This window comes from Capricornis sumatraensis, chromosome 2, assembly GCF_032405125.1.
Source record: "Capricornis sumatraensis isolate serow.1 chromosome 2, serow.2, whole genome shotgun sequence".
NCBI classification, from domain to species: domain Eukaryota; kingdom Metazoa; phylum Chordata; class Mammalia; order Artiodactyla; family Bovidae; genus Capricornis; species Capricornis sumatraensis.
The window spans coordinates 157777354-157802629 of NC_091070.1; the positions used below are offsets into that span (position 1 = coordinate 157777354).

The following is a 25276-nucleotide window of genomic DNA, read 5'->3' on the forward strand; positions in this document are numbered from 1 at the left end:
AAGATTGAAGGTAAAAGGAGAAGAGGACAGCAGAGGATGAGACAGTTAGATAGCATTACTGACTCAAATGAACATGAATTTGAGCAAGCTCTGGGAGTTGGTGATGGACAGGGAAACCTGGCATGCTGCAGTCCTGGGGTCGCAAAGAGTTGGACACAATGTAGCAACTGAACAACAAGAAAATAGCAAATTAAATCCTAAATAAATGTGTACCAACTATGTATAACATTGGTTATCAGTGCTGACACAATTCCTAGTTTAAAATGTAGAGAAAATCATTGGTAATCCAAAAATTGCCAAACTGATTGCAGAAATCTTAGTACCCAGAGCATGGACACTGTCTTCTGGTAGAGGAATAAACTTGATTGCTTGTACAATGTGAGAAACCTCTGAGATGAGATTGGCTTCATTGATGGCTTGGACTGCAATATAGAATTTGGTGCCATTTTCTACTCTAAAATGTTCTGGCTTAAATTCAAAATTTTCTTTTGAGCCGGCCTCCTTAGGTATTAGATTAGAAGTATTCACTAAAGTCACATTGTCAAAATCTTCTTGGAGATCCATGAAACTCTTACTTATTCTTATAACGTAGCTGTTGGCTGGAAAATAAATAGATATTTCATGTATGTTAGGATCACTAGAATGCCTTATTGCTATCACATCAGTTTATATTTAGGGGTCCATCAGGAATGCACACTGGTTTTTTTTTGTCTGGTTATTCCATTTTCTTTAAGAACACATATATGAACAGTTTTATATCTAGTTATCTAATCACAAAGAATTTAATTCAGAATTGTATATTACTAAAAATGGAATTTAGATTTAAAAATAGAAATATGAAGAACTGAGTCTACTTTTGATTTAGAACAAGGAACACAATAATGTTTGAGTATAGTAATGACATTCAGTAACATTCAATACCCTTTGTCCGTATTATTTTTCATTAAGCTGAGAAAGGGAGTACTAGGATGTATGAGTAGGAAAGCAGATAAGTAGAGTGGGAGCCAGGGATAAAGACAAAGAGCAAAGGAAGGCAGAGAATTTAGAATGTGTACTAAAAATTAAACATGTTTAGGAGCTAGGCAGACTTTAATTTGCACCTTAGTTCTACTTTCTAGCTGTAACAAAGAAAAATCTAATTAATCTTTCCTACCTTAGTTTTCTTATTTGTAAAAAAGAGAATCAGTCATTCAATTCAACAAATATTTATGGAATTTTGTATATGAACATTATATAATATAATGTATAATAATACACGAAAAGTGTTTAGCACAATGTCTGGAACTTAATAAATGTTTGAAATATTAGCTATTATTATCATTATTTTATCAAGAAAGGAAAGAAAGATGCTGACAAATGTTTCATTCAAAATGCTTTAGAAATCTACAGCAGCCATAGATAAAGAAATATATTTTAACATGAAATGCCCTGAACAATAAAACATAAAATATCTTTTTTTTGCAGTGATGACTTTATTTTTTCATGAAATACTGAATATGTTCTAAGTATGTGGTGAGTAGCTTAAATTTATTGTTTTCTTTTAAATTCAGGCCCTATGCCTAACATTTGGGTCTTCTAATAAATAGGTCCTGTCAATCTGATCTAGTGCACTCCTCTTCACATCCTCTCTGCATTTAATTTCTGTGGATCTATCCATCTAACTATCCATCCATCCCTTAGTTTAATTTAAATATTTCATTGTGATACTTTGCTTTCTTGACTTTGATCATATTATTTGATTCCTTTTCTCCCTGACATGAATCCCTGGAATGCCTCCCTCTCCCCATCTATGCAAATTGTACTTATTCTTCAAGGCCCACCCAACAGGAAGTCCAGTTTCTCAATGAAGTCTTGGTCATGTATTTCATCCCTTGGTAACTCTCTTCCCTGAACTCTATTGCATGGAATTTAGTTTTCCAGTTTTATAGAGGTTCTGTTTATCTTTCCAAATTGAATGTACTATTCTTTAGGACAAAAATATGTTTTATACTCCTTTTTTATGAACTAGAGTATCTGGTACTGTGTTTGGCATGTATTTGACCTCCTTAATTACTTTTAGGCCCCAACAGACGTGAAAAGGTGCTCAGTGTTAGCAATCATCAGGGAAATGCAGATTAAAACTACCTCACACCTATCAGAACATACATTATCAAAAAGACAACAAAAAATAAGTGTGGTGAGAATGTGGAGAAAAAGGGAACCCTCTCATCCTATTGGTGGGAATGTAAATTGGTGCAGCCACTATAGAAAACAGTATGGATGTTATTAAAATAAAAAATAGAGCAACTATACAATTCAGCAATTCTGCTTCTGAATATTTTTCTGAATCAAACAAAAACACTAATTCAGAAAGATATATGCACTTCTATGTTCATTGCAGCATTATTCACAGTAGCCAAGATATAGAACAACCTAAGTATCCACTGATAGGTGAATGGATAAAGACGATGTGGTGTGTGTACAAACAAACCTGTAATGGAATATTACTCACTCATAAAAAGAATGAAATCTTGTGTTTTGTGACAACATGAATGGACCTAGAGGGTATTATGTTAGGTGAATTAAGTCAGACAGCTAAGATGAATACCATATTATGTCACTTATACGTGGCATCTAAAAAACAAAACAAATGAACAAATATAACAAAATAGAAATAGACTCATAGATGCAGAGAACAAACAAGCATTTGCTAAATGGGAGGTGAGTAGGGGGAATGAGTGAAACAGGTGAGGGAGATTAAAAGGTACAAACTTCCAGTTACAAAATAAATGAATCATGGGGATGAAATGTATGGAATAGAGAGTATAGTCAATAGTACTATAGTAACTTTGCATGGTAACAGATGGTAACTAGACTTAAAGTGGTGATCATTTTGTATTGTATATATATATCAAATCACTATATTATATACCAGGAACTAATATAGTGTTGTAGGTCAATTATACTTTAATAAAAATACTACTTTTTGGCCAAAAACAGTTATTCACTTGATGCCCAAAATGACAAAATTAGTGGATCATAAAATATTAAAATTATATCTACATGTTTTAGTATTTCTAGGTCATCTAGTCTGATTTGCATATATGACTAGTATGGAAATTGGGTCCCAGTAAACTTAAGTTTATCACAGATCCCTGGTGGCTCAGATGATAAAGCATCTACCTACAGTGCGGGAGACCTGGGTTCGATCCCTGGTCAGGAAGATCCTCTGGAGAAGGAAATGGAAACCCACTCCAATACTCTTGCCTGGAAAATCCCATGGATGGAGGAGCCTGGTAGGCTACAGTCCGTGGGGTCACAAAGAGTCGGACACACTGAGCGACTTCACTTTCCCTTTCAAGCTTAAGTTTTTCATTTAAAATTATATAGATAATTATTTATTTTTTGATACTGCTAATACTTCCTTTTGTAATGACTAGGGGTAAAATCTGATAGAACTACATCTTCCTATTTGTTACCAGGAGAGAGGGAGATCAGATTCCACCTGTTTTAGGTATTTGAGGTTAAACATAGTAAAGTTCTTTCCCAATGTATGTATGAAATAATTTCTTCCATCTTTTAGTTTCTATAATCAGTATAAGGGACATTTATTGTGAATCCAGTCGTGATCTAAAGACTTGGTCTTAACTGAATTCAATTTTAGAATTAAACATTTAGTCAGATAATTTCATTTATGGATTTCTAAGTGGCAGTATTTTTTATTTTCACCATATTTTTAATGATCAAGTGTATTTCAGAAGCTGTCATTATAAGAGTCTCAGTATTGAAGTATAAAGAGCTCTTCATAGGTGTTTTATATTTCTTTTGACTTTAGAATGATTTTTCTAATTGTATGATAATGACAAAGAGAAATATAGCTACATAGGAAATGAAAGATTAAGAAGCATTGTTTCTTTTGAGAGAGCCTATAGTAAGGGATGTATTATAACACAAGGGAAAGAGCATTTAAAGTTACTTTTCAGCACTAAAAGCCTCTGAGATATTGTCTGTTGATATGCATATTGCTTTCATTTTACCACCTTAAAGGGAAAATAACAAGATTGGCTTTACCCTATGAGAATCTGCTAGTCTAGCACAACACTGGAATATGGTAGGCATTCAATAAACACTAATTTAATTCAGTTAAATTTAAAGCAAAGCTAAAAGTGATTTAAACTTTTAAGAATGTGGGCAATTTATTATGAGGAAGTTACAGTAGTTATGTATAGATGTGAGAGTTGGATTATAAAGAAAGCTGAGCACCAAAAAATTGATGCTTTTGAACTGTGGTGTTGGAGAAGACTCTTGAGAGTCTCTTGGACTGTAAGGAGATCAAACCAGTCAATCCTAAAGGAAATCAGTCCTGAATATTCATTGGAAGGACTGATGCTGAAGCTGAAACTCCAATATTTTGGCCACCTGATGTGAAGAACTGACTCATTGGAAAAGATCCTGATGCTGGGAAAGATTGAAGGTGGGAGGAGAAGGGGACAACAGAGGATGAGATGGTTGGATGGCATCACGGACTCGATGGACATGAGTTTGAATAAGCTCTGGGAGTTGGTGATGGACAGGGAGGCCTGGTGTGCTGCAGTCCATCAGTGTCACAAACAGTCAGACATACTGAGTGATTGAACTGAACTTGAATGAATAAGATAATTTTGCATTGAACTTTAATTCAAACTTCATAGCTAAATCTCTGCATATTATCCTCTCTCTCTCTGGGACATCTTCACTTAACTTTCCCGACTTCTCTCATTCTTTAAGACTTAGGTCAGTAATAGTCTTCCCTGAAAAGCCCTTTAAGATATACCTTGTGATCTTAACTCTCAACTAGAAGTGGCTATCCAGTGGTGTATCTTATCATATTCTGTAAACTTATCTTTTTATTTGTAGAAAGTGTCTTTTCCACCTAACTAACTGTTGACAATAGGGATTATTTCTTACGAACCTAACAACATTTGAAAATATAAAAAAAGGTCAATGAATGAATGAAATTGTTCAAGCACAGATATACTTAGAGAAAATTTTCCCTGTTAGGGAGAAAGAAATGCAACAGAAAGATGTTAAGTCAGTCTTCTAAAAGTAATTTCTAAGATGGTTCATATTTTGAGAGGCAGTTTGGCACAATACAATCTGATGAGAGTGAGTTTAATTACTAATTTATTAAATATAGAAGTACTTTGGGGCAGTTCATTATCTCTTCAGGCTTACGTTTTCACACACATAAATAGGTGACCCATAGTAGACCATCTATGCATGTTATTTATAAATAGGACATTAGAAAATATTTAGCAAATAAAAGCCAGTGTAGGTAATATTTTTAAATGTAAAATCAAACTTACCTTTTCCTTTATCTAGGACATTGCCAGGGGCTGTCCATGAAAGTTGAATATAATCTTCTTTGAATTTAGCCTCAAGATCTGTAATTTTATTGGGTGGGAGCACAGAAGGGTGATTACCAGGAGGAGCTCCTGATACAGTAAATGACTCTCCATAGGTTAGTCTGCTAAAGTCTTCTATTTCGGCTTTTGCCAGGTCATCTCTGACTTCAGGTCTGGGTGGGTTCAGTATAATTTTACCTACCGAAAAAAGCAATTTTGTAACTTTTCATATTTTGTGATATCTTTTCTTATAATCTTATTTGCAGCTGTAGATAGTTAATGTTGATTGATAGCAGCCATTGAAAAGTAACAGCTTTTAGTGAAAAAAAAGCTTGTTTAAAATTGGTGAGGAGACATTATGAAGTATTAGTCCTGTTATTTAACTTATCTGTCTTCTTGATTCTAAATTTTCCAAGGACAAAGATGGTGCCTTATTTATTTTTGTAGCTCCAACATCTAGCAAAGTGCTTGCCACAGTAAATTTTTTTCAATATAAATGAAATGAACTCAGGGAAATGTAAAGAAAGCACGTTGTAAGTATCTGCTAAGTCACTTCAGTCGTGTCCGACTCTGTGTGACCCCATAGACAGAAGTCCACCAGGCTCCCCCGTCCCCGGGATTCTCCAGGCAAGAACACTGGAGTGGGTTGCCATTTCCTTCTCCAATGCATGAAAGTGAAAAGTGAAAGGGAAGTCGCTCAGTCGTGTCCTACTCTTAGCGACCCCATGGACTGCAGCCTACCAGGCTCCTCTGTCCATGGGATTTTCCAGGCAAGAGTACTGGAGTGGGGTGCCATTGCCTTCTCCTGTTGTAAGTATAGTCCTATGCTAGTTCCCTTATCATAAATATGGTTTTGAAACAAAAGTGCTTATATAACTATATAGGTTTTCCACAGTACTTTTTATTTTGAATGCTTACCACATTAATTTGCCTAAATAAATGACACATTTCTATTTTAATGCCACTTACCATTTTCAACGTAGCCTGGAACATACAGAGCTTTGTTTTGTGGTTGTCTTAAATTTAGCCTAGCCGTGTTGTCTCTTGCCTGTGCATGTACTTTTAAACTGTATCTACCGTTTCCATAGTAATCTGTAAAATATCTTGAGTAGATGCCATCATTCTTGACAGTATCAGCACCTTAATATTGAAATGTTATATTAGACATACAACAAAGTAAAATATGACAATATCAGCTGTTCATGAGCACTAGTGATGGAAGCTCTTTTGTGAGATAGTATAGCACAATTTTCTAAAATATGTGAACCCCAGAATCAGACTACTTGAATTTGAAGCTTGGGTTGACAACTTATCAAATCTTGACTTTGAAAAAGTCTAATTCATAGTAAGCATTCAGTTAATATTAGCTATTATTATTTCATAAGAGAATCCTAACAAAAAAGGAAAATATAACTAAACTGAAAAAAGATATGCAAAACACTGACACTAACGAAAATAAAAAATTATTGTGCTCTTGGAAAAAATAAAATTTTTTTTTCATTTTACATGGAAAAAATAAAATTACTTATAAAATTCAAAGAAGATAAATGTACTCATGTCTATACCTAGACAAGATAGCTAAGTAAAAAGTTAAAAAGCTTTAAAAACGTTAAAATTAAATTTAATTCACTTAAAATATGTTTCATTAGCATATATAGGAAATAATGACTTCTGAGGCACGTGACTATAGTAGGAGTTTAAGTTCAGTGGAAGTAGATGCAGATTGTTATTACCTGCACCATTGTCCCAGAGCTCCAATGTTACTTGACGTCCATCTTCGGTTTCTATAATGGCTATTACACTGATTCCCAGTACAGGCAAAAACCCTTGACTGACTTGTGCATAAACAATCACTGGGCTAGGGTAATGGGCTGTATGTTGACTCATGTGAGCTGTTGCGGTTACTGGGGGTGTAGTAGGACTTCTTGCTCGAGTGGTCACTGTCACTGTTAGCATTTGAGAACTGGCATGATTATTTAGAAGGCTGTAAGTCCAAGTACCTGTCTAAAAATTAAAAAAAAAAATTTGAGAGCTTTTGTAATATTTTCCTCCTCCCATGTGAGATGCTATTTTCATTTTTTTCCTTAAAATTGGTTGATAAAGCATGGAGAAAATAAAAAATATTCTTACCTCTGCAATACCAGGTATTCGCAGACGAGCAGACCGAATATTTAACTTATCTTCTTTGAAATCTGAGGTTTTATATTTCTTTCCTTTTGGATCTTGGAGAACAATTTCTGGTTTTTTTATTGTCCATGTGACAACAAAGAAAGTGTCATTTCCAATTGTACTGTCTACGGGCACTGTGCCATTTACTCTTTTCCTTCCTGTAATGTTCAAGGCTTTGCTCTCCAACTGTTACATAAATATAAACAACAATCACATGAAACTGATTTGTTATTCCAGTTATACATTTCAAAGTTTAGTCAGTTCGGAGTAATTCTAAATATATTTTTAAGATTTTAATTAAAATAACTAAGAATTATTTTGAAGAATTTTGCAAATAAAATGCATTTATATTGATAAAAATAAAAGAATCAAAAGAAAAAATGTCTGTAAATACTACATAAAGCAAATTCAATAAAGATGTTTTCTGGACACCCCAAATGTTTTCAGGCAGAGAAGTTATTTATTAGAGAAAGAAATTACTATTTAGGATGATAAAAATTTGTTACAAGTGTGAAAAGGCAAAGAATTTTTTAAAGATACCGACCTGAATAGCCTGCTGAGTGATGCTCCCACTTCTAGATGAAATTCTACTGAAAGCATTAGTAAGGCCATTTATGTCTTTATTGGCAAAAAAACGATATCCTCCTAAAATGGAATTTTGTTTACTTTTATAATCTAATTTTATTTTATTTTAAAAAATTTATTGGAGTATAGTTAATTCACAGTGTGTTAGTTCAGGTATATGCAAAATAAATCAGTTATACAAATGCATATATCCATTCTTTTTTAGATTCTTTTTTCCATATAGATCATTGCAGAATATTGAGTAGAGAGTTCTCTGTGCTATACAGTAGGTACATACACACACACACAACCACACACACACACACACACATATGGTAGTATTTATATATCAATCCCGATCTCCCAGTTTATCCCTCCCCTACTCCTTTTGCCCCTGGTAACCATAACCATGTTTGTTTTCTACATATGGTACTCTATTTTTGTTTTGTAAATAAATTCATTTGTACTAGTTTTTTAGATTCCACATATAAGTGATATCATATGATATTTGTCTTTCTCTAACTTCACTCAGTTTGACAATCTCTGGGTCCATCCATGTTGCTGAAAATGACAATATGTTGTTCTTTTGTATGATTGCATAATATTCCATATTGAAGGCAGGAGGAGAAGGTGATGACAGAGGATGAGATGTTTGGATGGCATCACTAACTCAATGGAGATGAGTTTGAGTAATCTCCGAGAGATGGACAGAGAAAACTTGGTGTGCTGCAGTCCATGGGGTTGCAAAGAGTCAGACACGACTGAGTGACTGAACTGACTGAATATTCCATATGATACTAATTTTAAGTGGGAAAATCATTTTCTATTATGCTCTTACCAATATACTATAAAATACATTGTAAAATTTCTTTTTAAACTTACAAAAGATGAATTTCCCAGACCTTAGGAACTTTTATTATATCAGTATCCTAGATGTAATGCTACAATAAGTAAACCTTGCTCAAAATATATTAGAAAAAAGGAAAAACTGGCCAAAAAAATGTTTTTAATCATTAGATTTAAGTGTTTGTCACATTAGTAAAGCTGATGTAATCTCTAAATAATGTTATGAAAATTAAAGATATTTTTTAAACTAGCTGCTTATTCTCTGGTTATATCTAAGATACACCAAAACAATTAGAGAATGACAGTTTAGAATAAAGTAAAATTGATTAAATGCAGATAATAAAGATATAGGAGTTAATGAAGAGGGAGATAATTTAGGTGTCAGAAGCTAGAAAAGAATGGATTACAGAGAGCAAGATTTGGTATTCAGGTCTCTGACTATGAAGTGAAGTGAAGTCGCTCAGTTGTGTCCGACTCTTTACGACCCCATGGACTATAGCCTACCAGGCTACTCTGTCCATGGGATTTTCCAGGCAATAGTACTGGAGTGGATTGCCATTTCCTTCTCCAGGGGATCTTCCCGACCCAGGGATCGACCCCAGGTCTCCTGCATTGTAGACAGATGCTTTACCATCTGAGCCACCAGGGAAGTCCTTCTCTGACTACAGCCTTGGGCAAATAATTTGTATTCTCTAGTCTTACATTTCTTCCTCAATGAAATAGTGCTATCTGAGTCTCTACTATAAGATTAAGCAGGTAAGATACTGAGCAAGAATTTTGGAACTGCGCTTGAGTAAGTCCTTAGTGACCATGGAGAAAGAAGGTTCATCTTGATGGTACTGGTAAAAGTGATGAGAAATGAATGAAGATAGAAAATGTTGACTAATGTTAAAAGAAGCTAGTATAGGTAGAAATAGAAAGTGAGAGTGGGGAGAAGAAAGACATTAATTTGAAGGATAAGGACAAGGAAAGGCAAAGATTAATTTTTTAGGACAGGAAAGAGCCCCTGAAATGAGAGAAACTGAAAATGTAAGTATTCAAATTCTATTTCAAAGGTTTACCTGTCATATTTGACAGTGTCTCCAGTTCTTTGGCAGCAGAAGGTCCCAGAGCAATGGTGTGGATGATTGCACCACTTTGTTTTACATCGTCAAAGCATAAATTAATTTCCTTATCTTCCCCATCAGTTAATAGTATGATTTCAGAACCAGAAGTACTCTCGTTACTGTGGATAATTGCCTGATAGTGAAAACCCAGATTATTAATTAGATTATATCTAAATAAACTAAGAATAAACTTGTTCTTTGGTCTTGGAGAAGTCATTATGCATCAGAGTAGGCAAAGGGAAACTGTTTGTATTGTCATTCCAGGTTGAGTTGGGTTGAAAATGAGTGTAATGTACAATGGTCATGTAGGTTTCCAAAGGCAGAATGTTAACAGTGCTTTCACATATATGCAAACTACCCAAGAAAGAAAGAATAAAACACTTAGAACACTATCTAACTCACAGTAAATACTCAGTGAATGGTAGCTATTATTATTATTTCAGGAGGTACTTGGGACGGAGGAAGATGACCCAGACAGTTTTGGAAGTTTGCCGACTAGACATTCGTAAAGCTGTGACTGAAGGCCAGTGTGCATAGTTAAATGATGTGGCTTGAGCTTTTTAATGCATAAAAGCTAGTTGATAATTGAAGAATCTCAGGGTTTCCTAGAAAAAAAAATTGATGTGTCATGAAGAGTTCATGAATTTATCAAGTATTATAATTTGGAGGAGTTTTTTCCCGATTTTTTTACTAAGAGTAGTGACTAAGACAATTTACTCAGACAAATTGCGAATAAATTCTAGCTCTGCCATTTGCCAAGTAGAACAGCTAGCATTTAGTCTGTCATTTATGTATATGAATATAATTTATATTTATAGTAGGGTTCTATAAATAGCTTGGATTCTTTACCAACTGAACTATCAGGGAAGCCCAATAAATAGCTCAGTGGAATGATTACTTTTTTGAACTTTGGAGTAAGAAAGATCAGGTTTTGAGTCATGGATTTGCCAGTTACTGACTATATGATCTTGAGAAAGATATTTAATTACTCTGAAAATCAATTTTTGTGTGCAAAATGGGCATGGTAATAGTGCCTGACTAAATATTAATGATAACAATAAAGTAAAATTATGAATGTAAAGCATTTAACATAGGCACTAATGTAATATGTGCTTAATAAATTTCAGACATTTTATTATGATTCTGTAGGTAAAAACATGGTTTCATTATATAAGTAATTAAGAGGTTTTTACTTGCTTGAATGTATTGATGATATGATATAATCTCTTCAGCAATAGAGTCTGGTCAAAACATTGTAAGAAATATATCAAAGCATATTAAGAAAAACATATATGAATCAATGTGTGCAAACAGTATAACACATTCCCAAAATATAGCACTCTCATATTTTAGAATTGAATAAACATATATAAGAGTTATGATTTTTAATAGCAATCCTTTCTTGAATACTTATTTAATATTTTAATTGAATTATGGTTGATTTACAATGTTATATTAGTTTCAGGTGTACAACATACAAATTTTCTATTTTGTGAATTATATTCTAAAGTCATTACAAAATAATGACTATGTTTCCCTGTGCTGTACAATGTATCCTTGTTGCTTATTTATTTTATACGTAGTAGTTTATATTTCTTAATACAATATCCTTATATTGCAGCCTCCTCTCCCTTCTCCCCACTGATTACCACTAGATGCTTCTCTATATCTGTGAGTCTGTTTTGTTATATACAGTTGTTTGTGTTATTTTTTAGATTCAGCATATAATTTATAACACAGTTTTTGTCTTTTTCTGTCTGACTTATTTACTAAACATAATACCCTGTAGGTCCATCCACATTGTTGAAAATGACAAAATCTCCTTTTTTTTTTTGCTGAGTAATATTCCATTGTATATATGTATATATACATACCCACACACTGTGCTGTGCTGTGGTTAGTCACGCAGTCGTGTCCAGCTCTTTGCAACCCCATGGATGTAGCCCACCAGGCTCCTCTGTCCATGGGGATTCTCCAGGCAAGAATACTGGAGTGGGGTGCAATGCCCTTCTCCAGGGGATCTTCCCGACCCAAGGACTGAACCCAGGTCTCCTGCGTTGCAGGTGGATTCTTTACTGTCTGAGCCACCAGGGAAGCCTTGTGTGCACTACATCCTCTTTATTCATTCATCTCTTGATGAACACTTGATTTGCTTCTATATCTTGGCTGTTTTAAGTGATGCCACTATGAACATTAGGGGAGCAATTATTAGTCTGACATAGTTCTCACAGTTAGATGAAATAAGTACTATTATTTCTTTTTCCTCCAAAGAAAAAGAAATGCAAGAAAGCAGAGTGGTTGTCTGAGGATCATGACCTCAGGTGTCATCACTTCATGAAAAATAGAAGGGGAAAAAGTGGAAACAGTGACAGATTTTCTTTCTTGGGCTCCAAAATCACTGCAGACGTTGACTGCAGTCATGAAATTAAAAGATGGTTGCTCCTTGGAAGGAAAGCTAGGCTACAAGCGTAGACAATGTATTGAAAAGCAGAAACATCACTTTGCTGACAAAGCTATGGTTTTTCCAGTAGTCATAGGCTTGTACGAATGTGAGAGTTAGACCATAAAGAAGGCTGAATGCCAAAGAATTGATGCTTCGAACTGTGGTGCAGAAGACTCTTGAGAGAGTCTCTTGCACAGCAAGGAGATCAAACCAGTCAATCCTAAAGGAAATCAACCCTGGATATTCATTAGAAGGACTGATGCAGAAGCTGAAACTCCAATACCTTAGACACCTGATGCCAAGAGCCGACTCATCGGAAAAGACCCTGATGCTAGGAAAAATTGAGGGCAGGAGGAGAAAAGGGTGGCAGAGGATGAGATGGTTAGATAACATCACTGACTCAATGGACATGAGTTTGAGCAAACTCTGGGAGATAGTGAGGACAGAGGAGCCTGGCGTTCTGTAGTCCATGGGATTGCAAAGAGTTGGACACGACTTAGCAACTGAACAACAACAACTATTACTTTCCATATTTCATTAATTGAAGAAACAGATTTTCTGAGTTGAATAACTCATCCAAGGTCCTTTTACTAGTGAATAATAGAACCACAATCTCAAGTGTGTCTGGGTCTGGAAGTTATGTGTTTTCTTAAACTGATATGCTTTACAGCGAATATACATCATGAGGAAAGCCAGGAGATGACATTAACTAGTGGCCCAGATACAAGTAACAGTCTCCACTTTTTAGCTGAGGCAACGAGAGAATCAATGAAGGGAAGGAAATAGTTTTCTGTTTTTGTGACTGAAAGAATATAAATAAGCTAAAACAGGGCTGTCTTATGTTGGGAGAAATTCAGATGAGTACTGGCTGCAGTTGAATACAATGCTCAAAAGTTGCTTGCAACTTTTGATTTCACAATTTTTATTTCAGTAAACTTCTACCCACGTATCTTGAGTTTGGTACTATGCTTGAGGAACTACCTCTATTTTTGTGATTTTTATATGTCAATTTAATTTGATGAACTGAGGTTTTCTTTATCCATAATATAAAAATATTAGTAATCTCCCTCTTCTACGATCTCCTTAACAGCGTTATTTTTTTCCTCATAGTGATTCAGACTATGTAACGCTAAAGAGAAGAGGAGTTTCTCAGTAAAATCATGATGATTATGTGCTCACAGAATTTTTCTTCCCTTTAATCACTTCTCAGTGCAACTCAGTTTTTCAGGAGTATGGACAATAGAAATTCTTTTAAAATTATTTAAATGAGAGACCTCTAAGCTCATGACACTTGTTCCAAGAGAGCTGGACAAAATTAAAAGGGACAATAAATGTGAATGATATTTAGAAAAGCATTTTTATTTTACCTGGAATCCTGCTTTGAGCCCCCTACAAATTGAAGTTCCACCATTAGCTTCTCGAGGCAGATTTGCAGTGATCTTTTGGTAAACATTATCATCAGTTATTCTTGTTAGATGATTTTGGATTTTAGCAACACTGTCAAATGTAACCATCCCAACTAAAGATCCCTTTTCAATAACTTGAATCAAGTATAGTTCTGCTGCTTGATTCGTTCGAATGAGACGGTCTTCCTGTAAGAAAAAAGATGTCTGAACAATTCCTGAGTTTCCTCCAATCCTAACAGATTGGTGAAAGACGAAGTTTATGGGTCAGAGATCATGATAATAATTGATTACTGTATTTTAGAGTTTAGCGTCATTATATTAAAAAGAATATTCACAAAAAACTAAAAATTAGTATGCCTTACTTGGAAAAGTCTTTAAAAATTTATACCTTCTTTTTTAACAATAAGGAAATCATTTTAAGATGTACACAAAAATATTTTTTTGCAATATAATTTTTGATAAGAAGTTGAAAATCACAAAAATATGCAGTAATGGGAAGTTGACTAAATTATATTATGTGCATAGGATACAGTCATTAAAAATTGTGTCATGGAATCATTTTTTTCCTTGGGGAGTAAGTATTTAAGGTATAGTAAGTGAAAAAATCATATTATAAAAAATTATGTAAGATATCACAGTTTTGAGGAGGAAAGACAAATACATTAAGAGAAAAAAAATAGGAATGACATGCTCAGTGGTGGAATTATGGGTGATTTTTGTCTTTTCTCTTTGTTCAGTTGTGTAACTTCCTGTTTGTTAGAACTAAAAGTTAAAGAATAGATATCATCCATGATACAATAACTTTAACATTTATTTTATTTTAGTATATTATCTTCTAGTGCTTGTCCACATAAAATCATCATACTAAAATTTGTTAGAATAATAAAAATATTTTTTACTTAGCTTAGTAGAGCTGAACCTAAGATTAAATTGTATTTTTATTAGCTTAAATATCTTAATTAGGAGAGCTAACAGATAAATGTCTTACTGAAGACATGCTTCCAGATTTATCAAGTACCAAACAGACTACCCGCTGTTTGGACCTGAGCAATGAAAATGTAGGACGAGTCGGTGGATTCCTTTCTGTCATGGGAGATGTATTCTGAAAGTCAACAGAGTTCGTGATTACATCCCATGTACTTTTGCCATTGCACATTTTGTTTTGTAGGTTTGGAGCTTCTGTATTGTGTGTTTTTTCTGTACAAAATTCGGTCACCTGGAAAAAATCAATTGAAAGACAATAATAGGTCACTGATGAAGCATTACCTTCCTTTCCAAACATATACTTGGCTGTCTTATACGTCCTCCACAGATTTTATCTCCTGACAAGTAAAAATTATTTCATAATCTAACATTCTCACATCCATTTTGTATATGAGTAGAGAGAAAGCAAAGTAAAACTGTCGGTATGCACTGGGAAAGTCATTTGGTGATTCTTTTAGGTATAGGTTGGTCATACACTGGGGGATGATGATGGCTGACACAATTGCTTAAGTTGTGGGAGTAATGAAATTTCAAGGAAGAATATAATGGACTTGAATATTCATTATTTTGGAACATATTTCTCCTGGGTCTGAGCTTATGCTCTGGGTATAGATGCTATACAGTATATTTAGTTTATGCTACAATAATTAGAAGGGAATATTGTTACATACAAGATATATAGTTAAAGTACAGTATTTATCTCTGAGCCATATCTTATATAGTTAGTTGTGCTACATATTTCAATTACATGGTTTTCTTTCTTCATTGTTGTTTATTTTCCAGGTAGGCAGCATGAGTTATCTCCTCATAGGCAAATGCTTTGGAATTTATAGTTTGGTGCAGACAGTATATTTTCCAATTATCCTCTTGTGTTATGTGATCTGATATCTATTTGGATGCTCAATTCTTTGGCTATCTTTGTGGATCCATATGTAACAGATTACAATGAAAGATCTAGAATCACACTTCAAATACTCCCGGGAGGGAGCTTTATTAGGCTGGAAACAATTTATACTTAAATATCTCATTGGATTTCTTTAGGAGTTTTAGAAGAAAATATAAAGTCTACATTTTTACTCAAGACTTTCATTATTAATGCCCTAGATTTCACAATTTTAAATCTTATTGGAAATAATAGGCCTTCACAAACCTTTATGCTTAGAAGTCTATGTTATTAGTAATTTTATTTATGAAAACTTGCACCTTTTAAACCTAGAGGTAGTATGCTTTATTTTGATTAGTTGTTTTTGATAACTTCATAGGTTTCATATTTAAAAGTCTTTTTTATGTGTTTGGAAACTTTCATTAGGTAACTATAATATGCTTACATTAATTAAGTTGAATTTACCCAGAGAAAGAGACAATTCCCTATTATCCAAATATTTTATAGATTTAAAAAGTGAAAACTTTTAAGTTTATTTTGTACTCACTTTATGCTAAGTACTGTGATCATACTTTATTTATATTAATTCTTATAAAACTAACCACAGTATCACTGTAAAGTGAGTATTATAATTTCCATTTACAAAGCTAGAGAATTAAAATCTTAGATTTAGCAATTTTCCCTTAGTGACACAGCTTTAAAATGACAGACTGGAGTTTTATATCAGCTCTGTCTAACTCCAAGGCACCTGTTCTCTTCTGAGCTTCATACATTTGACCAGATATTTCAAGTCAAACATTAGCTTTGGAACTTGAATTATTGTGTTGTTATTTTTTAGTTGGTCAGATTGGTGATTGTGAATCATTCCACTTTTGTTGTTCTCTCGAGACAGAGCCATTTATTTTTTCACAATATCACTTTACAAAACTTAGTGTACTTTAGTGTGAAGGTAATGGAAAACAGAGACTGTCAGTACTTTCCAAAGCTACAGAATGAATTAGTTTGGAAAAGTAGTATGAATTGAATAACACTTAGAAGAAAAAATTAAAAGTAAAGTTGCAGCTCTAGACATAAATTCACAGAAGTCAATTGAGGAAAGCAATGTTTTAAGAAATTCTGTGATGCTAATGAGAAGGATACAGTTCTACCTCTGAAGGAAAAACAAAAGAAAACAGAATAGTGAGAAGGGGTGGAATAGTTTCCAGATACATACTGAAAGGGCTGGATACACAGGACTGAATAAAATAGCTGTTAATTAACTGTCTTAGTAACTTTTCTTATTTCTATTGGTATAGAAAATTCAGCTTCCTTAATTAATTTTTCCCAAAGGCTTCCTTTGTGAGACTAGAAAAAGAAGATACTTACAGAATGGAGACTTTGCATAAACATAACGGATTCCTTTGCAGTCTGGGATTTTTCTGGGATGAATGTACATTTTGCTTCGTACAGCCCTGTCTGTGAGTCACGTCTGCATGGCCTTGTTATACAGCTGCCTCCCTGGCACTTCTTGAAAACCACATTAGTACCAGTAATATGAGTTGAACATCTATGGTGAAAGAATTGGATTACATTTATATATGAAGACCAAATAAATTATAAATAAATATTAATATCCTAAAATCATTCCCTCAGTGATATTTTGTTATAGACCATGTACCAGCATTCCATTTTGACAAAAGTAAGCACAGCGTCCTACCCGTTTACCATCAGTTTCAACAAGAACAATGATGTTAGTTTGTATTTATTAATTGTTGTTACTTGTGACATTGAGCTAAAGATGATAATTCCTTACAGGCATGTGGAAATTGAATTAAGAGACATAGAGGAGTTGCTTCCTAATGGGTAGGGAAGATTCAACATTATTCTTAATACTCTCTTAAATTTCTTATGTATGCTACATATATACTTTTATAGACACACATGTATATTGCTATATAAGTGTTTACATATACACATATATAAATACAAATATTATGTATATTTGTATGTGAGAGAAGCCCGTGCACATTGCTTTGGGAACAGTCTCAAGGATATATAACCCCAAGTGGATGGAGAGGAAAGACACTTACGGAAGAAGCATTTAAACTGAGCCTTAAAGGATGAGCAAGCATTGTCTGAATAAGGGAGGTGTGCTGGGAGGAGTTGCATGGGAGGAGGTGAGAATAATAAGCGTCCTGGGTTGAAAGTCTAGGCTGTGAAAGATTCTAGGTGGCTTAGTACACATAAGGCAAACAACACAAAGGCATTTTTCTACCACACCTCTTTTTTCTAATTTTTATCCTAAAGACATTTCCTATTACACTGATTTCAATTGTTCTTTCATACTCATTAACTACTCCATGTGCCTAATAGTTTTAATTTAAATATCTCATCTATTCATAAATAAGACCTACCTAAATCTGCCCAGTTTTTTCCTTAAAAAATCAGTTTTCTCACTTATGAAAAGTACTTCTTTTCTCTAAGCTCAAGATTAAATGAAAAATGAAATATATTTAACAAGAGGTTGTAACAGTTTAGTTAATTTCAATGAAACAGATTCACATTGAAAAGCTATGAATCAAATGGAATGAAAGATTGGGTAGGAAGTGGAACTCTAATTCTCAGATCTTAAGGTTTAGGTTACAACTTTTTTCTTTCTTTTTCTTCTGATAATTTGCTGTTGTTCAGTTGCTAACTCAGGTTCAACTGTTTGCGACCTCCTGGACTGTAGCACACTAGACTTACCTGTCCTTCACCATATCCCAGAGCTTGCTCAAATTCATGTCCATTGAGTTGGTGATGCCACCCAACTATCTCGTCTTCTGTTGCCCCCTTCTCCTGCCCTCAATCTTTCCCAGCATCTGGGTCTTTTCCAGTGAGTTGGCTCTTCACTGGAGCCAACTTTAGATGGCCAAAGTATTGGAGCTTCAGCTTCAGCATTAGTCCTTCCAATGAATATTCAGGACTGATTTCCTTTAGGATTGACTGGTTGGATCTTCTTGCTGTTCAAGGGACTCTTGAAAGTTTTCTCCAGCAGCACAACTCAAAAGCATCAATTCTTCAGCATCTTTTTTATGGTCCAACTTTCACATCCATACATGACTGTTGCAAAAACGATAGCTTAGACTATACAAACCTTTGTTGGCAAAATGATGTCTCTGCTTTTTAATATGCTACCGAGGTTTGTCATAGCTTTTCTTCCAAGGAGCCAACATCTTTTAATTTCATGGCTGCAGTCACTGTCCACAATGATTTTGGAGCCCAAGAAAGTAAAAATTGCCACTGTTTTCACTTTTCCTCCATCTATTTGCCATGAAGTGATGAAACTAGATACCATGATCTTATTTATTTGAATGCTGAGTTTTAAGCCAGCTTTTTCACTTTCCTCTTTCACTCTTATCAAGAGAGTCTTTAGTTCCTCTTTGTTTTCTGCCATTAGAGTTGTATCATCTGTGTATCTCAGGTTGCTGATATTTCTTCTGAAAATCTTGATTTCAGCTTGTGATACATCCAGCCTGACATTTTGCATGATGTACTCTGCATAGAAGTTAAATAAGCAGGGTGACAATATATAGCCTTGACTTACTCCTTTCCCACCTTTGAACCAGTCAGTTGTTTCATGTCAGGTTCTAATTGTTGCTTCTTAATCAACATATAGGTTGCTCAGGAGCCAGGTAAGGTGCTCTGGTATTCTCATCTCTTTAAGAATATGCCACAGTTTGTTGTGATCCACAGAGTCAAAGCCTTTAGCATAGTCGATGAAACAGAAGTTGATGTTTTTCTGGAATTCCCTTACTTTCTCTAGGATCCACCGAAGGTTGGCAATTTGATCTCTGTTTCCTCTGCCTTTTCTAAATCCAGCTTGTACATCTGGAAGTTCTTGGTTCACATCCTGCTAAAGCCTAGCTTGAAGGATTTTGAGCATAACCTTACTAGCATGCAAAATGAGTGCAATTGTACAGTAATTTGAACATTCTTTGGCACTGCCCTTCTTTGGGATTGGAATGAAAACTGACCTTTCCCAGTCCTATGGCCACTGCTGAGTTTTTCAAATTTGCTGGCATATTGAGTGCAACACTTTGACTGCATCATCCTTTAGGATTTGAAATAGCTCAGCTGGAATTCCATCACCTCCTCTGGCTTTGTTTGTAGTGATACTTTCTAAGGCACACTTGACTTCACAATCCAGAATGTCAGTTTCATGGTGAGTGGCCACACCATTGTCGTTATCCCAATCATTTAGATTTTTTTTTGTATAGTTATTCTCTGTATTCTTGCCACTTCTTAATCTCGTCTGCCTCTGTTAGGTCAATTACCATTTCTGTTGTTTATCGTGCCCATCCTTGCATGAAATATTCCCTTGATATCTCCAGTTTTCTTGCAGAGATCTCTAGTCTTTCCCACTCTATTGTTTTCCTCTACTTCTTAGCATTGTTCATTGAAGAAGGCCTTTTTAGCTCTCCTTGCTATTTCCTGGAACTCTGCATTCAGTTGGGTATATCTTTCCCTTTCTCCCTTGCTTTTCACTTCTCTTCTTTCCTCAGCTATTTAATACAACCCGATGGATAATGAAATTATTCCCAAATTTTGGTTGAGCTTCATACCAAAGTGTAATACACAGAAGTTGTTGACATATTTATAGTGCAGCAGGTTCAGTTCAGTTCAGTTCAGTCACTCAGTTGTGTCCGACTCTTTACGACCCCATGAATCGCAGCACACCAGGCCTCCCTGTCCGTCACCATCTCCCGGAGTTCACTCAGACTCACGTTCATCCAGTCCGTGATGCCATCCAGCCATCTCATCCTCTGTCGTCCCCTTCTCCTCCTGCCCCCAATACCTCCCAGCATCAGAGTCTTTTCCAATGAGTCAACTCTTCTCATGAGGTGGCCAAAGTACTGGAGTTTCAGCTTTAGCATCATTCCTTCCAAAGAAATCCCAGGGCTGATCTTCAGAATGGACTGGTTCGATCTCCTTGCAGTCCAAGGGACACTCAAGAGTCTTCTCCAACACCACACTTCAAAAGCATCAGTTCTTCGGTGCTCAGCCTTCTTCACAGTCCAACTCTCACATCAATACATGACCACAGGAAAAACCATAGCCTTGACTAGACGGACCTTAGTTGGCAAAGTAATGTCTCTGCTTTTGAATATACTATCTAGGTTGGTCATAACTTTTCTTCCAAGGAGTAAGCGTCTTTTAATTTCATGGCTGCAGTCACCATCTGCAGTGATTTTGGAGCCCCCCAAAATAAAGTCTGGCACTGTTTCCACTGTTTCCCCGTCTATTTCCCATGAAGTGATGGGACCAGATGCCATGATCTTCGTTTTCTGAATGTTGAGATTAAAGCCAACTTTTTCACTTTCCTCTTTCACTTTCATCAAGAGGCTTTTTAGTTCCTCTTCACTTTCTGCCATAAGGGTGGTGTCATCTGCATATCTGAGGTTATTGATATTTCTCCCGGCAATCTTGATTCCAGCTTGTGTTTCTTCCAGTCCAGCATTTCTCATGATGTACTCTGCATATAAGTTAAATAAACAGGGTGACAATATACAGCCTTGATGTACTCCTTTTCCTATTTGGAACCAGTCTGTTGTTCCATGTCCCGTTCTAACTGTTGCTTCCTGACCTGCATACAGGTTTCTCAGGCAGGTTAGGTGGTCTGGTATTCCCATCTCTTTCAGAATTTTCCACAGTTTATTATGATCCACACAGTCAAAGGCTTTGGCATAGTCAATAAAGCAGAAATAGATGTTTTTCTGGAACTCTCTTGCTTTTTCCATGATCCAGCAGATGTTGGCAATTTGATCTCTGATTCGTCTGCCTTTTCTAAAACCAGCTTGAACATCAGGGAGTTCACAGTTCACGTATTGCTGAAGCCTGGCTTGGAGAATTTTTAGCATTAATTTTTAGCGTGCGAGATGAGTGCAATTGTGCGGTAGTTTGAGCATTCTTTGGCATTGCCTTTCCTTGGAATTGGAATAAAAACTGACCTTTTCCAGTCCTGTGGCCCCTGCTGAGTTTTCCAAATTTGCTGGCATATTGAGTGCAGCACTTTCACAGCATCATCTTTCAGGATTTAAAACAGCTCAACTGGAATTCCATCACCTCCACTAGCTTTGTTCGTAGTGATGATTTGTGAGGCCCACTTGACTTCACATTCCAAGATGTCTGGCTCTAGATGAGTGATCACATCATCATAATTATCTGGGTCGTGAAGATCTTTTTTGGACAATTCTTCCATGTATTCTTGCCACCTCTTCTTAATATCTTCTGCTTCTGTTAGGTCCAGACCATTTCTGTCCTTTATTGAGCCCATCTCTGCATGAAATGTTCCCTTACAGGTTGGATTTTGCCATTAATTGGGCAAGCGCTCAGCCACTGAGATAACCTTTGTCGGCCTAGTATAGAAAATTAAAAAGTCATAAATGAAAAAATTTGAAAACAGATTTGTTCAATAGGATGATACCTTGTTGCTTCAATAGTGTTCTTTCTGGAAATATAGAATGGCCGGTCCACATTATACTCCTCAAATACTCCCCAGTGGAGATGGGCCCACTCATGGACAAATATTCTGCCTATGAGAGAATATTGCCACTTATAAATTTCCATTTACATTATAGATATCCCTGCTTTTTGAAAGTTCATTTAAACCACTTCACTTTTATGAAGAACCCATCTTAGTACCTGTTTTCACTAATGGAAAGAAATTCAAAGAGGATTTTTGCTTTTATGAAGAAAGGCCAAAAGCTAAAATAGTATTCAGCATTTGTTTTGCAGCCAGCAGTTTTACAACAGCACACAAACAGAGCAGGAAGAGCGGCATCATCAAGCTTCTTCTCTGTGCTTAGCATCTCAGTATCAAACCCTATAGGTTTGAACTCTGTCTGTGAGCATCTGTGCTATATCTCAACATATTTTGTGCATACTGTTAGCAAGATGTGTCCTCAGGTAATTGCTTCTTGCTGTATACCATTTTAACTTATGAAAGGTTGCATAGGAACACTTCTTTTGGATAGTGGGGAATTCTGTATTTAAATCCAATCTCCTTATATTTTAAGTTTCCCTTTCCCACATAATCAATCTAATTCAGTCAAGGAAATCTAGAAATTGATAACTTTAATTAGCCCAAAGAAGTTAAACTGGGTTGGTATCAATAAATGGCTTTTTAAAAATTTCTTATTAAACACACATAGAAAAAGAAATATAATTAGTTGAACATAACCAATAAATTTCCAAACAAAGGTATTTTTTCCTTTAAAAATTAAAAAAATACATTAATCACAATGTTACATTTGTTTCCAGCGGAAATAAAAATAGAAGTATAAAATAGACAACCCTACCTCGGGACCCATAGATGTGGAAATTATCAGTCAACAAGAAGTTTGGAGTAAAATGTATATATTGTCCTTTTTCTCCACACCTTCCATATTGAAGTGTATAGGGATCATCTCCATATTTTAGATAAGGATTAGCAACTATGACATCTGCCTAAAAAGCAGAAGAAACAAACCAAAACAGACCCCAAGAACAATAGAAACAAGGAATTTTTCATCTAAAATAAGACCAGCAAAATTGCTAATTTAAATAGTAGTCATTAGTAATTACTAAAAAATTATTAGTATTAATTTTTAAAAATCACAGGGAGCAAGAAATAGTTTAGGAGCTAAATAAAATTCCCTACCTGGTCATATGATTCTTGTTTTGGTATGAAGTACTCAGATTTTGATTTCCAGGTCATTGGAATTAAAATCCTCACATTCCTGAAATAAACTCTTCGTTTGGTGGCATAAAACAGGTAAGTAGAAGCTTCAGTTACCATTTCCTGACAAAATTAAATTGTAGTAACAATTTAATTGTAACTACCTTGTAGTAACAATTTCACAATGAACTTGAGAGTAAACACAAACAATAAGTACCCTTCCTCAAATATTTTGTCAAAGACTACATGAAAAATAGATTATATTTTACTGTATCTCTCTAGTCTATAGACTCTCATTTTTATATACTTAGAAATTAATTCTTTAGTGTTTACCTATCCATATCTGCATTCAGCATGATGGGTTAGAGCTGAGAGTGAGGGTATTAGGTGAGATATAAAGGTGATTAAGACTTGGAGTCTGTTAGCAAGTTGCTTATTGATCTGAACAGAGATGCTTAAAATTGGGCTGGAAGTTTGAAGTTTGGTAGATTTTAGATTGCTGTTAATTGAAAAAACGATTTTGCTAGATTCATTTTGAGTTATCTTCTCATATGGAATGTGCTCATAAAATGCAAAGTTTTATTGAGCAGTAATTTTCTAAAAATATATAGGTTATTGGCTTCAAATTCTGTTTTTGCTACTTATTATATGACTATACAAATCACTTAACTTCTCTCAATTTATACAAGGGTAGTTAGTAATCTAAGAATTTCAAAATTTTCAGAATTGAACAAATATGAAGAATGAAAAATATTTTAAAAATGTATAAGATAATGAGCTATAGAGAGGGTTTAAATGTAGGTTAGTTATTTAAACCTTATAAAAGTAAACTTCATAAAGATAAAACTTGAAAATCATTCTTCAGTAGTTTGAAGGTCTTTATTTTAGCTTACTGTGTTGAAAAAACATTAGTAGTTTGACTTTCATAATTTATTAGGGACTGACTAATGCTACTAATATATGATACATAATATTTACACTAAGCAGATATTAATCTTGACAGTTTAGATACATGCCATATAAATGAAGAGTATTGTCAAAGCAGTTTTGGAAAGTTATAAGTCTGTGTGAATGTTTATGACTAAGCAACATGAGTTGAAAATACTTAATGAAATAAAAATAACAGTAAATTTTTATCTCACCTTAATGTTTTCAATGAGTTTTTCATCTTCTGGCACACTGGGGTTAATTGCAATGACAATGCCGTCATACCCATTGTTAATCAAATTTACCATTGAACTTTTCATTCCAGGCAAGAGATGCAAAGTTAGGAACAGAATAACATTCAGACTGAGCACCATTTTTGCTCATATTACAATAAACCTATTGGAAATGTAAGGAGAGTATTTATGTATCTGTTAACTCAGAGATATGACTCTAGGCCCAAATGTTTGCATAAATATATTACTAAAATACCTCCATGAACTTCCTTATCTTATTTTAAAGAGTTCTTTAATTAAGTAGCAATTAACAATTGCTAAGTCCCTAATGGGGACTATGCTGAACATCTATGGATTATTGTTTGTGTAGTCATCATCCTTATCATAGTGGTCATTCATTGTCTTTATTGTCATCACCATCAAATAGTATTAGACATTTTCCAGTCCTGGGATCTGTTACAGAAAAGTGCTCTGTGGAAGGATAAGAAACTGAAATGAAAAGCACCATTTTGAAATGAAAATAACAGATGAAAAAGACATATTTAAAAAGCAAAACAAAAATGAATAAATGAACTAGAGTATGAATGACAGTGAATTAGGATTTCTATTCTTCCCTTAGATGGGATTCATATAAGCACAGTGGTTGGGAATAGCTGTGGGTCAAGGGGGAAATG

General features: G+C 34.7%; 1 protein-coding gene across 1 annotated transcript; it reads right to left on the reverse strand.

The window, feature by feature from the left end:
• Window positions 1-258: 258 nt before the first annotated feature.
• Window positions 259-24743, reverse strand: LOC138074375 (calcium-activated chloride channel regulator 1-like). The gene is made up of 14 exons (XM_068966500.1): window positions 24585-24743; window positions 23425-23565; window positions 23084-23231; window positions 22210-22318; window positions 17130-17310; window positions 14886-15113; window positions 13859-14083; window positions 10004-10181; window positions 8077-8177; window positions 7494-7718; window positions 7097-7367; window positions 6333-6503; window positions 5325-5561; window positions 259-599 (listed from the first exon to the last, which is right to left on the reverse strand). Exons 1-14 carry the CDS (start codon window positions 24741-24743, stop codon window positions 259-261), a joined length of 2715 nt encoding a protein of 904 aa, XP_068822601.1.
• Window positions 24744-25276: the final 533 nt, after the last annotated feature.